Source organism: Dromiciops gliroides, chromosome 1 (assembly GCF_019393635.1).
Source record: "Dromiciops gliroides isolate mDroGli1 chromosome 1, mDroGli1.pri, whole genome shotgun sequence".
Taxonomy (NCBI): Eukaryota; Metazoa; Chordata; class Mammalia; order Microbiotheria; family Microbiotheriidae; genus Dromiciops; species Dromiciops gliroides.
The window spans coordinates 546,411,949-546,430,735 of NC_057861.1; the positions used below are offsets into that span (position 1 = coordinate 546,411,949).

Below are 18,787 nucleotides of genomic sequence, written 5' to 3' on the forward strand. Positions count from 1 at the left end.
AGCCATCACCTCTGTTCAAGCTGGTCTAGCTGAAGTCAGAGGGCAACCCTCTGGTCAAACCATCTCCACCTTGACCACCACCTTCCTTCAGACACTAATGGAGATTGCTCAGGACACTGGATCTTAGAAATAAGAATGTTCCCTAGACCTCTAGTCCTGCTTCCAGCCAGAGATCCACAACCATCATTAAGAGGAGTCATTTCTGTGAAGAGGTTTTCCTCACCACCAGCAACATTAATGGATGACCTGCTCCCACTAACAGAAAGGTATACCCAAGAGCTCTAGAAATTATAGCTCCCCAGAGGACTTGTCCTGGTCCCAGCCCAGTCCTCAAAGTCATTAGGAAGCAATACCTGTGGAAACAGGATCTAGCAATTGCTTTGGTGGTGTTGTAACCTTGCCTCCTCAGCGGCAGTATTGAAAATGGGGAAAAGCAAGTTCTCACCAGCAAAATCCTTGGCACTGTTAAATGGATCATTATCAGAATTAGATAGAATTTCATCAGTGGAAATGGCATTAAAGAAGATGCATTATCAGGGGCAGCTAGGTGGCGCAGTGGATGGAGCACCGGCCCTGGAGTCAGGAGTACCTGAGTTCAAATCCGGCCTCAGACACTTCACACTTACTAGCTGTGTGACCCTGGGCAAGTCACTTAACCCCAATTGCCTCACTAAAAAACAAAAAAACAAACAAACAAACAAAAAAAGAAGATGCATTATCATATGATTCATTGTGCACCCCGAAGATCATAAGACCCTTCCATTCGATTTGCAGCTGATGCTGATTATATATGTTATCTCCCCTTTAGAATATAAGCTCCTTGAACGCAGGGACTGCCTTGATTTCCTATTTGTATTCTCAGTGCTTAACACAGTATTTTGTATAAATATTTAGTAAATGCTTTTTCATTCATAACCTATTGCCAGGATTGTTGCAACAGCTTCCTAATTGGCCTCCCTGCCTCAAATTTCTCCCCACTACAATCCATCCTCCATACTGCTATGTTTTCTTAAACATAGATCTGACCACATCACTCCCTTCCTTAAAAAACTCCAGTAGCTTCCTACTGAATCCAGAAGTACAAACTGCTCTCTTTAGCTTTCAAGCCCTTTACCTATTGTTTCTGCCTCATGGGACATCACTGCACCCCTTCCTGCCCTCTGTGATCCAGCCAAACTAGCCTTGCCTCCATTCTTCACCCACAATACTGACATCCTGTCTTCCCTTCAGATGTCTTTGTATTGGCCATTTTCCCTCCAGCTGGCCTCACAGAACCCCTCTTTTATGTCATTATGCATATCAAATGCCCGCTTCTACATCTTCTACTGCTCTTGCCCTCTCCTCTCAAACTACCTTGTATTCGTTTGCTTTTATTCTCTTTATATTTATTCTGTATACACTTATACATGTATTTTTGTTCTCCCCTAGTAAACTGTTAGCCCCTTGCAAATGGGAATTGATTCACTATATTTATATCTATAGAATCTAGCATAGTACCTGGCACACAGAGGTGCTTAATACTGGTTGATTGACTAATTATTAGATAGCTTTTGCTAACACAGAAGTCTCAAGGCATAGCTCTAATAAATTGACCAATAACTGCCAAAATTCAAAACTAAGATTTAAAAAACTGCAATTCTTTTATAAAATGCAAAGCCTTGGATTTTTCCCATAGGAAAACAGACCTTTATTTGAAAAATAAACTTTGAATTTTAAAAAGAAAAAATAATTTTCCAGCACATAAATAATTACATATGTATGACTATTTATACATATGCTTCAGAACTTAAAGGAGTCATGTTTTCAATGGTGTGACTGACTCCCTCCATTGTTCCAGATCACAATCTTTATATGACTTCGAGATGATCTCTGACAGTGACTATGGCCAAAAACTTTGCCATCCAGCAGCCAACCTGTTGATGATGAATGCCTTTCTACACTTAGCTACCCGGGTCTGTGGATAACAGCTACAAAGTACATCACATGGCCTAGATAATAAAAATTATTCTGAGTTGTTAAGCCTGTCAAGAGTCTGTGCTCCTTTCAGAAACCAGATAATTGTTTGTAGCTTCATAGATCAGATACGTAAAAGTATAGAAATTGTTAGAGAGTACAACAATATTTCAAAGTTTAGTGATAATAGGTAATAACATTGATGCCCACAATTTATTGTGTTGACTATTAATTTTGCTTGTCTATTTGTTACAAGGGTTTTATTTTCTTTCTCCAGTAAGGGGTGAGTAGGAGAGAGAAGAAATAAATGTTTGAAAACTGGGGAGGGGAGAGTACAAATTAATTAAAATAAAATAAAGCAAAAAATAAAACAAAATAAAACAAAACATTGATGCCCAGCACCCAAATGAAGAACAAAGAGAGGAAAGGATACTTATCGTAAAACCTCCCAAGCCACCCTGTCTGCCCCTTCTCCATCTCTCTACTCTACTGTGCTGGTGTGTTTTTTGTCGGGGTCTTTGTACATCTTTCTATCATCCTTCCTCTTTGTTTCTCACATCCCTTTACTTATTTAACTGGCTATCATATCCAATTGAATATATGCATGGTCAATTCAGTAAATATTCATTAAGCAGCTAAGTAAATCTACATAACATTTATCATGCTTATTGAGTAAACAACAAATACAGAACATCATTTGGTGGGGGGAAATGAGGGTTAAGTGACTTGCCCAGGGTCACACAGCTAATAAGTGTCAAGTGTCTGAGGCCAGATTTGAACTCAGGTTCTCCTGAATCCAGGGTCAGTGCTTTATCCACTGTGCCACCTAGCTGCCCCTCCACAGAACATTTTTTAAACTGGTTTTCTTCACCTAAGAAGCCTCCTCTAAAGCCCTATGCTAAAGCTCGCTCTTGGTGTGGATGTGACCCTGGACTCTGAAATGCTATGCCAGCACAGAACAATTTCTGGTAGGATCTGTCTATCTGGAAGGTTATAGATGGGTCCAAAGATGGACTATGGGTCTGTCTTCTAAGAACCAACCCATGTAAGTGCAGAGAGACTCATTGCCAGAATATATGAATGAATTTTTCAAACACTGCATTAAGAAGTCTGGGAGGATAAGGAGGGGTAAGAATCAATCTGTACAAATGGAGATAATGTCCAAAACAATGAAATCATGTACCACTGAAGTACAACTTTAAAAAGAAGTGGAATGTTTTTCCCCTTTAAAAATTAAAAGTAGGGGCAGCTAGGTGGCGCAGTGGATAGAGCACCAGCCCTGGATTCAGGAGCACCTGAGTTCAAACCCGGCCTTAGACACTTAACACTTACTAGCTGTGTGACCCTGGGCAAGTTACTTAACCCCCATTGCCTCATCAAAAAAAAAAAAAAAGTAAACTAAGTTGTGGGGCAACTAGGTGGCACAGTGGATAAAGCACAGGCCCTGGATTCAGGAGAACCTGAGTTCAAATCTGGCCTCAGACACTTGACACTTACTAGCTGTGTGACCGTGGGCAAGTCATTTAACCCTCACTGCCCTGCAAAAAAGAAAAATAAACTAAGTTTCTTAACTCACATGATGCTCATTTGATTTTTTTTTCCTGAGAGTACCCACCCAATGCTCTATGGTAATGTTAAAGGGAAACCAGAAAAGACATTTTCTTATTGTCTTACTTACATGTTTTGGGGTCAAAAACTTCTGGAGCTTCTGGTGCTACACAAGGTACATCTTGGACAATCGCATAATTTGGGGTAACTTGAAAAAAGTTTTCTGGACTTAAACCTGGGAAAACTGTTGCCTCCATTGGAGAAGAAACCTTGAAAAAGAATTTACATAAATAGAATAAATAATTTGGTTTTCCTTTATAGAATCACATAGAAGTCAGTATTAAATATGTTTCAGGTGACCAAGATGCTGCAATTTCTCTTTAATGATAACAATAGTATTTTAATCATAAGGAACTAGGTTCTTATGCCTTCTTATATTAGCAAAGGCCATATAATATAAAATTCCTTATATCAGTGACATCACAGATACAGTTCCTATCTCACATATGTGCAAAGATATTACCATCGAGCATTCCATAAAAAAAGAAATTCATAAGATGCTTTTATGAAGAGAACTGTACTTGGAGTCAGAAGATCTGTGTTCCCATCTTGCATCCAATTATTATTAGTTGTATGGTTATGAGCCAGTACTGAACATTAAGAAGAAATACTCATCACAACATCCAGGAAAGGGGTGGGAACACAACAAAGAAGATCTGGATGAAGACCAACAGAGGCAGAAAGGAAAGCAATATTAATACTAAAATATATTTCAGATCATCTAAGCAGAAAGTGGGAATAGATGAGGAAAGTGGGAAACAGATCAAAAGCCTAGCATAATGAAATAATCTAGAGGGATGGAGGACTTCAACTATCTCAATATCTGTTGGATTTTTTTCTCTACCAAAAGCAGAGAAGTTAAGAAAGTCTTAGCTTTCCTTAATGATTGTCTAGTCCTTCCAAAAGTGGAAAAAGTGACAAGGGGAACTGAACTACTCTTTTGGATCTGATTTTTACCAAAAAAGAAAGACTGATTGCTTAAATATAAAGATTGGAAACTTGTGGCCAAGTGACCACTCCATTTTAGAACTTGTCATAGAGGAAAGAAAAGACAAACATAGTATGACATGAACCCCTACATTCTGGATTACAGATATCAAAGAGTTTAGATAAAATACAGGGAGCATCCCATTGCTTGGAGCTCTAAAAGAAAAGTCATTTCAGAAAGAATCAAAAGTTTTCAAGAGGAAAATTCTTTTTAAAATATTTTAATGGGTATCTGTTTTTATCACCCTCATTTCCAAATATCTCTCTCCTCCCCAGCAAACCATCCCTCGTAACAAAGAATAAAAGAGGGGGGAAAGTATTCATTAAAACTAATCAACACATCGACAGAATCTGACAATATAGACATTGTCCCACTCCCATAAACTCCCACAGACATGACTGAAGAACAACAATTTCAGTAAAAGGTACTAGCAGCTTGAGAGGGATCAGGAAAACCTTCATGCAAAAGGCAGTGCATGAACTGACCCTTGAAGAAAACTAAGAATAACAATAAGAAGAGGTAAGGAGGGGAATCATTGCAGGAATGAGGTATAATATGTGCAAAAGCTTAGAGAGGGGAGTCCCATGTAGTAAAAATAAATAGGCCAGATTGGCTGGACAACAGTGTGCATGAAGGGGACTGATGTGTCTAAGGCTGGAAAGGTAAAGTATAACCAGGCTGTGAAGGGCTTTGAATGCTAGAGGAGCTGGAAGGCATTATTGATATCTGATCATGGAAACAAGAAGAAGCAACTGGAGCTCACCAAGTGGGGAGGTGATAGGGCAAGGAGTGGAAGCTAGATCAGAGCGGAAAGACTCAAGGCAGGGAGACTAAGTAGGAGATGACTGCAACAGTCCAGGTAGGAGATGAGATAGACTCGAAGTAGGGTGAAAGATGATGAAAAATGGAATCAAGGGCACATGTATAGATGCCACGTGGAGTGATTGAAGGAGTAGGAACCATCCTACAGGAAAAAATACTTAGAGAAGTTTTTGCTTAACTATGTGAAAGGCTGATCATGAGGAAAAATACAACAATAAGAACTGTCCAAAAGTGGAAGAGGTTGCCTTGGGGGAGTAATAAGTTTCTGAAAGCCTTGCTAAAGACCTGAAATGTGCCCAGCATCTCTGTCACAGACCTCCCCTCAAAAGAAAAAGCCCAAGTCTCTATAGCCTTTCTGATCGGTGTCTCTCAGCTCTGTTTCTCTCACTCTCCTTGGTTCACCTATTATGAAACTGATGCTCTCTCTAGTATCACTAAGTACCAAATCTTATGGTCTCTTTTCTGTCCTTTCTGCTTGACTTTCTGCTACATGTGACATACTTAACCCCACCCACTCCCTCTTGAAATTGTCTTTTTCTGGCTTCTACAACACCTGGACCATTTTAGTTTTCTCCCCACATCCCTCACTGACGACTGTCTTTTCCTCTCTTCCTCCGTTATCACCCTTTTTCCCACCTGCTCTCTTAACATAGGCAGGTGTTTAGCAAGGCTTAGTCCTTGTCCTTCTCTTCTCGCTCAGTTCAGAGAGTTCACCTATTTTCAGGGTTTCAATTATCACTTCTATAGCAATGACTGCCAAATTTATATCTCTTCCAAACACCTGTTTCTTATCTCTAACTATTGAAATGGATTTAATTTCTAAACTACATTTATTTATAAAAATCTTATTTTCTTTTTCTCCCAATAAAAAAGAAAATCCTCATAGCGAATATGTATAATCAAGCAAAACAGATGTTCACATTAGCCATATCAAAAATATATATACATATGTGTCTACATATGTATGTGTGTATATATGTATATATATGTGTGTGTGTATACACACATACGTGTCTCAAGATGCATTCTGAGTATATCACCTCTCTACCAGAAGGTAGGTACCTTGCTGTACATTTCCATTCAGATGCCTTGTCACCTCAAACTTGGGCACACACTCCTGACACAGTTTTCTGACCAACCAAAAAATCAAGTGATATTGCACACATTCCCCAAAGACAAATGTATACATCTACCAAATAAAAGAGAAACAGGTATGCTATAAAGTAAAATACAACTAAGGAAATTTCAATTAAGTGGTACAAGAAACATGATGAATAACATTACCTATAACCTGTGGTCCAGAACTTTTATAAATGACTCCCCAAGCTTTCTGCTTCTTGGGGATCTTTACCTCCAGGGTAATCCTTTGAGGGATGTGGAAGCCCAATGAAAAGAAAAAGAGTTATCTTAACTACATTAGCCCTTTTTATTTTGAAATTTTGTCAGATGAATAAGAGTCAGTCTTGTATTCGATGTATTGTTTGACTGGGTGTTTTCATGATCACTGAAAGCACCCTTTAAACTTTCTGTAGAGACCAAGACACAAGATAAATTCTGATGTCCCCTGTGGAAGAATAAGCCAAAAAAGAGATACTTAGTGAGAAGCCACTAAAGATTGAACCCAGGCCACATAAATAAACCCAGAACCCATAAACAGAACAATCCTGCTTTCCTCTACAGAGGGCTTCCATATTCTCCAAAGGATTACCCTAGATTTACACCCACCTTTCCCCAAAAGGAAAAATCATTTATGGTCACTAGAATCAAACCCCTTCCCTGAGAACTGCACAGTCCACACAACGCAAAATGAATAAAATACAAAGTTTGCTTTTCTATATCACGGCTCTGTCCTTACTGCTCCTCTGCCTCTTTTTCATCCAGGGATTCTCTCAACGAGTCTAGGAATTTGCTGTTGTCCAGAGTTTCACCTTTTCCCTGTAGGAGACAGTCCTGTAGTGTAATCTTGTCCAGGAACTCCTTATCTTTTCTAGGAACCTTGGTTTAGGAACTCAGTGCTGACCAGGAATTCATAAGAGGCTTGTAAATTAAGGAATTCCTCTGCTTGTTGGGAATTACTCCTTTGCTCTGCCTCTACCTCCAACCATTGCCTTTTCTGTGCAGGACTCTTTTTGTGGTGGTACATGGCTCTTGGTTGGGGAATGGAAGATGAACAGATTTCCCCTCCAAAGAAGAAGCCCAAGTCTCTATAGCCTTTCTTATCTGTGTCTCTCAGCTCTGTTTCTCTGACTCTCCTTGGTTTGCCTATTTAAAGGCCTAGTATTCCCAGAGAATATAGCTCAAGTGCTGTGAAACTAATAAACTGAACTAGTGTAAAAATCAATTAGCCTTAATTTGGTGTCCATGGGGTAGCAATGAAAATTCATACATCAGTGCCAGAACAAAATCTCCAATGTGGATGCTTGCCCCTTTATATTAAGGGACATCTTCAGTACCAGAACAAAGGCTTCGTTCTTTAGCCTTGTTAACTTCTTAACCTTCACTATGCTCCTCCTAGACATATCCTCTACATATTCAATAAAGTAGGATTTAGAGGCAGCTAGGTGGTGCAGAGTGGATAGAGCACCGTCCCTGGATTCAGGAGGACCTGAGTTCAAATCTGGTCTCAGACTCTTGACACTTACTAGCTGCATGACCCTGGACAGGTCACTTAACCCTCACTGCCTCGCAAAAATAATAAGAATAAGTAAAAGTGTGGGGCATTATAGAGCCTTTTATTTAAAAGGGAGTTTATTATTTCAGTCAAACTATAAACAAAATCTGCTTACTGTGGACTTGCTTTAGAATATTAGAGCTGGAAGGAGCCTTAATAAATTAGTAACAGAGAAGAGATAAGAAGACAGGTCTCCAAACTTTTGTTCTCTCCAAGTTCATTACACTGCTTCTCCACTGTGAAGACACTGTGAAGGGAGAAGTTGTGAGGGTAGCTCCAGCAAGGAAGTCAGTTTATTTGGCACCAAAGGTGATGCCTTACATCCTTCTTCCTACATTCTTACTTTCAAAGAGTTATTTATACAATAAGTTCCTTGAAGGCTCGGGACCATGTTTTATTCATCGTGTATTTCCAAGAATATGTGCAAAACAAACAAAACAGTCCTTGCTGTTGAATGAGGTTAATTGAGTAGATTTGATTCCCCAGAAGAATCTACTTGTTAAATCTACTTCAATGCATAGAAGCGTTAATCATTTCTAAACATGTCATAAGCCTGTAACTATCCGAGTGTGAGGTATGTTTTTATTAATAATTTAGGCTGCAAGTACTAAAAAGCAACTTCTTTCTTTGTTACAGAACTATTTTTAAGAGAATTCTCAAAAATTTTCAAGTTACTAGAGCATAATTTTAGTATGATTAGTGACGTAAATTAGTTTATATAGTCTCTTTAAGCAAAAAACTGTTAGTGAAAGTCCAGGGGCTGGGTAATACTCACAGTAATCACAGGCTGTTGTTTTACTTTATACCCTTCTGGAAAGGGAGGCTGCTCAGCTTCATATTCTAAAAAGGGAAAACATAACAGCAAAGCCCAAATATGTTTTGGCAAAGGCTTCATCCTTTAATGCCCTTTGTGAAGATATTTTCAAACTTTAGTTGGTGATTTTTGAAATATGACAAAACCCATCTATCACAAATTGATGTTAATTAAAGCTACTTTCAATTTACTCCCACAGTCTTTTGAACTTTAGGGATGAGGAGGAGGAATAACAGTGCAGGCAATGAATTCTAGTGGAGGGTGGGTGGGGAGCCATGGGGAGTAATCCTGACAAGGAGGCTATGCTCCTCTCCCTTCTGAATGGGAATGTGCAGAAAATAGAGGGAAAAGGGAGTATGGCAGCAGATTCTGAGATGAGAGAGGAGAACACTGTTACTGACAGGTGACTAGGAAATCAAAGAACAAACCTCAATTCAAGTAGGGACTACGTCACCTCTTTATACTTATATCCCCAGTGCATAACACAGTGCCTGGCTCATAAGAGACATTTAATAAATGCTTGAGGATTTATTGGTGGAGGATCATCTAATACAACCCCCACCATCTTACAGATAAGGAAATGCAGGCTCATAGATATCAAAAAACTTGCTAAGGGCCACAAAGCTAGTTAATAGCAGAGTCCGGACTAGAAACCAGGCCTCCTGATTTTCATTCCTTGAAACACACAAGACATATTTCAAAAATAATTCCTTTCTAAACAAATAAAGCCTCAAATAAATCCAACAAACAGGTTTATAAGCCTACTAGGTGCAGAGCAGTATACTTATCACTCAGGACACACATGATTTAGCAAACACAAGCCCTTCCTTCCGCCCCTTTATCACATTTAACATTACAATCTAGCCGTTTAGTCGTTCAGTTGTGTACAAAACTCTTTGCCCGCCCCCATTGGGGTCATAGAGCAATATAAAAAAGTAACTATAATGCAAAATAATACATAGTAAGTACATAAAAGAAATACAAAGTCTTTTGTGAGCTCTGAGAAAATAAAGGATAATCCTGAACACATTTTCAGACTTGAACAATGTATGAATTTGTTTTGATTATACCTATTTGTTACAGGGGGAGCTTTTATTTTGGGGGAAGATGGGAAGGACAGTTAGTAGGTAGTTATTAAGAGAGATGCAGGGGCAGCTAGGTGACACAGTGGATAGAGTACCAGCCTTGGATTCAGGAGGACCTGAGTTCAAATGTGACCTTAGACACTTGACACTAGCTGTGTCACCCTGGGCAAGTCACTTAACCCTCATTGCCCCACCCCAAAAAAATACCAAAAGCAAGAGTGATGCAAAAAAGAGCTTCAATGAAATATTAAAAGTGAAATATTTAAAATATGCAAGGAAACAGAAGTTTAGAATGGAAATTAGCCAAACAGGACTGTTTTGATATCATGTTGAAAGTAATATATACTTTAAGAAAACTCAATGTAATAGGAGCTCAGCTTCATATACAATCTTTTTTATATTCTTATATTCTTCATACACACACACACACACACACACACACACACACACACACACACACACATATATATTCATGTTCATTAAGTTCATTAAAAATAACATACTGACTCCTGGGATCAGAAAAGACTTCATGGAAGAAGTAGCATTTGTACTGTGCCTTAAGAGATGAGTCTGATTTCATTTTAATTTAATCCAATTTGCTAATCATTTAATGAAATGCTGTGCTGGATATTGAGTCCATAAAAGTGAAAAAATAAAAAAACCTCTGTCCCTGCAATTAAGGAATTTATAATCTAATGGGGGATTAAAATATAAACACGAATAATGTTAGCACAAGATATAAAATGATTATATGAAAAAGCAATGAATGTTCCAAAAATATCATAGAGGTCCAAATTAGATTTCAAGGGGTCTGTAAACTTGGATGGGAAAAAATTACATCTTTATTTTCAACCTCTAACTGAAATTTAGCATTTCCTCCCATTATGATTGTTTAAAAAGTACTATTCTGAAAGGGGTCCATAGGTTTCCCCAGACTGTTAAATGGAGCAATGACACAAAAAAAGTTACAAATCCTTGATGTGATCAAATACTATTGAGGGAAAAGATGGATTTAGAGAAACATAGGATGATTTACATGAATAAATACAGAGATTATTGAGTAGAACCAAGAAAACAATATGCATAGTGTACACAACATTGTAAAGAAAAACAATTTTGAAAGACTAAAGGACACTGGTCAATACCAACAACAACTCCAAAAGACTGATGATAAGGCATGCCCCTAACAGAAATGATGAACAAAAAATGCAGAATAATATACACAATTTTGCATAAAATATATGTATGGATTTGTTTTGCTTGACCATGTTTATTTGTCACAAAGGAAGCTTTGTTGTTGCTGCTGCTGATAGTGGTGATGGTGTTTTAATACATGAGGGGAGAGATTTGGAGGAATTATATGGAGTAATAAAGATGTCCGAAAAAAAGAAAATATGAAGCATTTTAAAAAACACACACAGAAAAGTATAGGCGTGGGGCAGCCAGGTGGCACAGTGGATAAAGCACCGGCCCTGGATTCAGGAGGACCTGAGTTCAAATCCAGCCTCAGACACTTGACACTGAACTAGCTGTGTGACCCTGGGCAAGTCACTTAACCCTCATTACCCTGCAAAAAAAAGAAAAAAGAAAAAGAAAAGTATAGGCATTCAAAGGAAAATGCTGAAAGCACCACAGAGTCTAAAATTAACATGCTGGAATGTATTATATACTTTTTTTGTTTAAAACAAGCTAGGCTATTCATAGTTTCCTATGCAGTCCTCTTGTTCCATTCTTCTTTACATATAAAAATTTTCATGTTAATGTTTATCAAGTAAAGAATAAGAAAAAGTTAAAAAAGGGTTTTTTTAAGGAATAATGAACTGAAAAGCTAAAGACCTGAGTTTGAGTCTAGACCCTGCCATTAACTAACTGTATGACCTTGGTCAAGTTTTTAAACATAGAGAGAACACATTATAAGGTATGGAGGAATAACTTTTACCTTGGAGAATAGGTAAATATCTTAGTGAAGAGGTATCCCCAGAATTGGGCATTTAAGGAGTATAAACTCATTTCAGGAATTAGAGAAAATATTCACAAAGAGACTTTGTGAGGTCAGGTGAAGGCAAGATGGGCTCAGGAAATAGCCCCAAACTGGCTAGAGTGTACAATGAATAAATAAAATAAATTTGGAAGGATAGATTAGAATCATATTATAGTAGGACTTGAATACCAGGATAAGGTGTCTGTATTATTCAATTAGCAGAAGGTGAAACTAAGTGTTTTAGAAGAAGAGTGGCATAGTCAGACCAATGCATGAAGAAGTTTAGGTTTGCAATGGTCACGAAGAACAGAGAGGAAAAAGGTGGGAGGCTAGAGGACCAGATAGAAAGCTATTACAATCTAAGTCTAAGGAAGAGGCCTGAATTAGTGGCAATGACACCGAGAAGATGATGTTATCAGCAGAAATAGGGAAGTTAGGCAGAGGACTCATAGGATCATAGACTTTCTAGATTACCTAGTACAACTCCTTAATTTTACTGATGAGAAAACCAAGGTACAGAGTGGCAAAATGGGCTTGTTCATTGGAACGAAATAGCAGGACCAAGATTTGAATCCAGTTCCTATGATTCCAAATTTAGCACAATTTCCATTTTACCATCTTTGATGGAAAAGAATAAGTTTGACTTGAGACATATTGAGTTTGATGTGTCAATGGAGCAACCAGGTAGCTGCATGACGAGATATGTGAGAGGTCAGAGTTAGCAATAGAGATTTTGTAGTTATTTCTAGAGAGTGGAAAGTATAAGAAAATTTACCAAAGAAGAAAGCAGAGAGAATAACCCAGGGCAAGGCTTTGATATAACTTAGGAGAACAAAGATCTAAAAGGATCTATAAAGAATGCTTAGTGAAGAACAAAGGATAGAAAACGTGACTAGAGGAAATAATAAGATGGAGAAGGTGATCAAAGTCACAAACATAACAAAAAAGGAAAATATTGGATATTGGAAGGGATGTGGGAAAACTGGGATGCTGATCCACTGTTGGTGGAGTTATGAAAATATCCAACCATTCTGGAGAGCACTATGCTCAAAGGGCTATAAAACTGTGCATACCCTTTGAGTCAGCAATATCATTACTAGGTCTGTATCCCCAAAATATCATAAAAAAGGGAAAAGAACCTACATATACAAAAATATTTATAGTTGATCTTTTTGTGGTGGCAAAGAATTGGAAACAGGGGATGGCCATCAATTGGAGAATGGCTAAACAAGTTGTGGTATATGGTTATAATGGAATACTATTATGCTATAAAAAATGGCAAGCAAGATGCTTTCAGTAAAACCCGGAAAGACTTACACGAATTGATTCTGAGTGAAGTGAAGAGAACCAAGAGAGTATTATAAACAGTAACAGCAACTTTATGTGATGATCAACTATGATACACTTAGTTCTTCTCAGCAATACAATGATCAAAAAAACTCATGAGGGAAAATGCTATCCCCTTTCAGAGAAAGAACTATGGAGTCTGAATGCAGATTGAGGCATACTATTTTCACTTTTTTAATTGTTTTTTATTTTTTCTTTCTCATGGTTTTTCCATTTTGTTCTGATTCTTCTTTTATAACATGACTAATGTGGAAATATGTTTAACATGATTATACATGTATAACCTATATCAGATTGCTTGCTGTCTTGAGGAGGGGGGGGTGAGAGGGAGAAAGTTTAGAACTCAAAAGTTTACAAAAATGAATGTTGAAAACTATCTTTACAAGTAACTGGGGAAAAATTAAATACTATTAAGTGAAAATAAAACAATTTTTTCAAAAAAATCTTTTTTGAGCTCTTCTAGGAATTTGTTTTGGGGGCTGTGACTAATTCACATTTTTCTTTGAAGTTTTGCATGTAGTGGTTTTGACGGTTTGCTTCTGACTCTGCCTTGATCTTCCCTGTCACCATAGTAACTTTCTATGGTCAGGTTCTTCTTTTGTTATTTGGTCATTTCCCAGTCAATTTCTTGACTAATAACTTTATGTTAAAATTGGGCTCTGCTCCCAGAATGGAGGGGGAACTGTTTTCAGAGCTAGTTCTGGGAATCCGTAAGTTTTCAGTTCTTCCAGGGTGGTATGATCTAAGCAACCACAAGTATTCTTCTCCTGCCTGTAACTGTTATCCCCTGTACTCCTGTGGCCACAAATGCTAGTGAGCTAATGCTCCTCTTAGCTCTGGGATTGCAATGTAGAACTGTATATGGACAATGTGACAGAGTTGTGCACCCAGTTACAACAAAACGGTCACCTATAATCTCCTTCTGACCAGTTGTCTGACTCCCTTACCATCACAGGTTGAGAGTTCCCAAAGCTTTAGCTGTCTTTTTTTGTGGGGCAATGAGAGTTAAGTGACTTGCCCAGGGTCACACAGCTAGTAAGTGTCAAATGTCTGAAGCCAGATTTGAACTCAGGCCCTCCTGAATCCAGGGATGGTGCTTTATACACTGCATCACTTAGCTGCCCCCTTTAGTTGAGTCTTGAAGAAAGTTAAGGACTCCAAGATATGGAGATGAAGAGGGAGAGCAAGTAAGTCATGGGTAAAAGTAAATGCAAAGTCATGGAGGTGGGAGATAGAACAATAGGTGTGAAGAACAGTAAGGAAATCAGTATGGCGGGACCATAGAGAATATGGAAGAGTGTAATATGTAAGGAGACTGGAAAGATAACAAGGGGCCAGGCTGTGAAGAGTTTTAAGTGCCAGAGTAATTTACATTCAATTATATAAGTAGCATGGAGCCACTATAGTTTACTGGGAGGGGGGATGCTGTGACATGGGAAAAACTTTTATTTAAGAGAATCACTTTGGTGAATGTATGGGATGATGGACTGGAGTCGAGAAAGGCTTGAGGCAAGGAAACCAATTAGGAAGCTATTGTAATAGTACTCATGAGAGGTGATGAGAACCTGAAAGAAGGAAAGCAGAGTCCAGATCAGAGCCACATAATAGTAGAAAAATGATTCTAGTGGTGACATTAAGACCAGATAGGGAAGAGGGCAGAGAGACAGTACTTAATGCTGATAGGGAAGAGAAGACTCAGATCCACAATGCAAGAAAAATGTGACCATAGAAAAATAACATAATCATTTACAATTCCCTATATATAGAACAAACTCAGGTAACAAAGAGAAAAGGAGTCAGCACCAGCCAGTTGAAGATAAAGAAAGTGTTAAGGTTCCCCTTTAGATGGAAATCCAGAAGCCAATGGACAATTCCATTCACTACCAAACTATAGGAAAAAAAAATAAACCAAGAGAAGGAAGAAAAATGGCAAATGTTAAGTCAGTTCCATCAACAGTCTCAATCTTTCCATCCCACTGTTATAACACACTTCCTAGGAGGACTGCATGTTATTCTGGTCTGTGGTGGTTGGTTACATTCTCTAGAAACCTCTGCTACATTCTGCTGTCACTTGAAGTTTAACACAGAGGGTTAGCAAGGTTCAGTTCTGTTGGCCCTTCATGCCATGGCTTAGTCCAACAACTGTAAGATCTTCCTGTTGGTAATTATTTTCTCCTCCAGAATGAGAGTTGTTAAGGAAAATCTTTTTCCTCTAGGCTTCTAGTGCTTGCCTAAAATTAAGGACTCTCAAACAAAAGGTTACCCATGAGGTAACCCCCAAGACTGGAAATGTTCATTCATAGGCTTGCTAATGTAATACTTGGGGCCTTTCTCTGGTGAGGAAAAGTTTACATCTGTGTTTGAAGTCTGGCTGGACAGTCCAGGGAACAGAATTCTTCAGCTTGCCATGATCTATGGATAAAACAGGATAGGGTGTCCTGAAGGGATGGTGGTTTGTTTTCCTTTTGTCCTGGAAAAGAGTATTTCATAAAAATGGGGATCTACAAAGGCATGGAAGGTTGGATAGGGTTCCTACATTCTCATGCAGTTTCAGCTTGGCATTTGGTTTTTACTTTGAGTTTGTGAGGAGCAGGGGAGATGGCGGAATGCTTGCTGCCACAGCAGTGATTACCATTGATCAGGTAGCTAAAGCATGTGGACATTGCTTAGAACTGAGACAACAGACCGTAGCTCCAATGAGTTGGTCAAGGACAATAGCAATGCTTTTTCCCATCCCCTTTTCTCCCTCTCCCTTCCCAAGGATAGTGAGTTCCCTGTTCCAAAGCTAATTTCTATTCTTCAAAGTTATATTTATAAGTTCTCCTTAATTAGTACTAATAGCAGCTTAATTGAAATAAAAGCTCAACTTAGAAAAACTGATCTGGTTTGCATGTTTCTATCCTGAGGATGAAAAGAAAGGAAATTAGGCAGAATAAGAAAATGGGGGCAGAGAACATAGAGGATCTATGTCTGAACTTTGCCAAAGAGTTCAGGTTTGGGTTTCCTGAGACATATGAGAAAGAATTATATTGATTTTTAAAAATATATTTTACATCCCAAAGTGAAATAAAAACTGAATCCATAGTTAACCCTCAGATGAAAGAGAGGCAATTGCCATGGTTGTTGCTGTGGGTTAGGGCAGGGGTGTCAGAGCAATCTCTTAATTAGACTTCATGTCTGGTGTGAGTAGGAAAGAAGTGACTGGAAAAGACTGGTCATGTCTACATTCCAAGGGTAGGGGCCAGAGGAGAGGGAAAAAGTACCTACTCCATTCTTGTAGTAGTCCAGAAAGTGAATTTTTCTACTTTATACAAACAACAGTTATAGTCTACACAAGTCTCTGACCTATGTTTATGAAAAGAAACAGAAAGGCAAGGCAAAGCAACCAGAAATGGAAAGACCAGCTACATTCAAGCATATGTGACTCATTGCCATATGTTTCTTCTGGAATTCTCCATTTCTACCCTTGGGGGGGAAAGACGTGCAGTTGGGAGGAAGAGAGAGAGATATCCTCTCCTCCAATTGCCCTTGGTGGTCAAAAGCCAGCTCTCATTATTGAAAAATAAAATATTAGGAATAAATTCTATACTAGTAAATAACTAGTACATTCCCTGGTGAAGAAGTGAGTAGTAATAGAAAAATAATGCAGGGGCTGATAAGTATGAGGAATATGAAAAAAATCTGGAAAGATTTTTATACAATAATGCAAAACAAACCCAGTATTCAATCAATCTATGATGATAAAAGAGGAAAAGTAAATGAAAATGGACAAAGAATCCTGGTGAAGACTTCATGGTATTGACTGAAAAGTTGTTATCAGTTAATTGATCAACAAGCATTTATTAAGCACCCACTGTGTGCCAAAAACTGTGCCAGGCCCTGGGAATATAAAGTATGAAACAATCATTCATGAGTACAAAGAGCTTACATTCTAATGGTGAAGACATCATGTACATCTGTGAAAAAAATGCAATATAAATATACACTGGATAAATAGAAATATATACAATAGTTAAATATAAGGCAGTTTGGGAAGGAAGGCACTCACAACTAGGGAGATATGGGATGGTTTACAGAGGCCCTATACAAAAGATGGTACTGGAACTGCACTGAGAAAGAGTCAATGAGGTAGAGATAAGAAGGGACTTCATTCCAGCATGGGGGATGGCTAGCACAAAGGCCTGGAGAAGGGAGGTAGAGTATTGTTCAAGAACAGAAACAAGATCTTTAGTTGTTTTTTTGTTTTGTTGTTTTGTTGTTGTTGTTGTTGTTGTTGTTTTGCAGGGCAGTGAGGGTTAAGTGACTTGCCCAGGTGTCACACAGCTAGTAAGTGTCAAGTGTCTGAGGTTGGATTTGAACTCAGGTCCTCCTAAATCCAGGGCTGGTGCTTTATCCACTGCGCCACCTAGATGCCCCAATCTTTAGTTGTTTTGCAGAATGGTTGGGGTTAAGGAAGAGTAATATCCAACTATTCTGAAAAGACTGGTTGGAGCCAGGTGTAGGGCCAAACAGAAGAGTTTATATTTGATCCTATAGGACATAGAAAGCCACTGTAGTCAACCAAGTAGAGGAAAACACATGGTGAGATCTATGCTTATGGAAAATTACTTTAGAAACAATATATAGGAGGGACTGTAGAGGTTAAGAGACCCCACTTAAGAAGCTGTTGTAGCAATCTAGGTAAGAAGGGATGAGGGCTTGTATAAGTTAATGGGGCTGTATGACTGGACATATGGGATAAGTTTGAGAGATATTATGGAAGAAAACACAGCCAGATTTGGCAGCTGATTGGCTATGCAGGGTGATAGATATTGAGCAAAGATAATGCTGAAGTTGAGAAACTGGGAAACTGGAAGGATGGTGGTGACTTCAACAGAAATAGGGAAGTCTGGAAAAGAGGATAGTTTTAGAGGAAAGATACATTCAATTCTGGACATACTGAGTTTGAGCTGTCTCTGGGACATCCTCTTTGAAATGCCCAATAAGCAACTAGTAATAGGAAATTGAAGCTCAGGGTTGAGACTGGGGCCAAATATATACATCTATGAGCCAACTGCATAGAGATAATAGTTTAAACCCAGGAGAGCTGATGAGGTTACTAAGAGAGAGTGTGGAGAAGAGAAGAGGGCCTATGAGAGAACATTTTGAAACACCCACAGTTAGGGGCCATGATCTAGTTGCTGAGTCTGCAAAGGAGACTAAGAGGGATTGGTCAGAAATGTAGGAGGAAGACCAAAGAGCAGTGTCAAGAAAGCCTAGAGAAAAAATGTGTCTAAATTTGGGGGTCTTACCCTTATTGCATATCCTTGCTAAGTTAGTGAAAGCCAACCTTCTTCTGTTAACTGTTGTTCAATGACTTTAGAGTGCCTCATTTTCTCCCAATATTGAAGCTGAACTAAGAGTACAAATGTTAGGCCAGCCCCTAACAACTGGTAACTTTGGAGAGAACAGTTTTAGCTGGGTGATGATATTGGAAGCCAGAGAGAGATGGGAAAAGGACTGTGTTTGAGAAGAGGAA

General features: G+C 38.6%; 1 protein-coding gene across 3 annotated transcripts in view; it reads right to left on the reverse strand.

Moving 5' to 3' along the window:
• Positions 1-18,787, reverse strand: part of IQCK (IQ motif containing K) — a 138,272-nt gene that overhangs the window by 113,655 nt on the left and 5,830 nt on the right. For all 3 annotated transcript variants that reach the window (XM_043978078.1, XM_043978077.1, XM_043978076.1), the window contains exons 2-3: positions 8,818-8,882; positions 3,632-3,770 (exon numbers count right to left, since the gene is read on the reverse strand). In XM_043978078.1, coding sequence (XP_043834013.1) covers positions 3,632-3,770; positions 8,818-8,882 — 204 coding nt within the window. The remainder of the gene's footprint in view (positions 1-3,631; positions 3,771-8,817; positions 8,883-18,787) is intronic.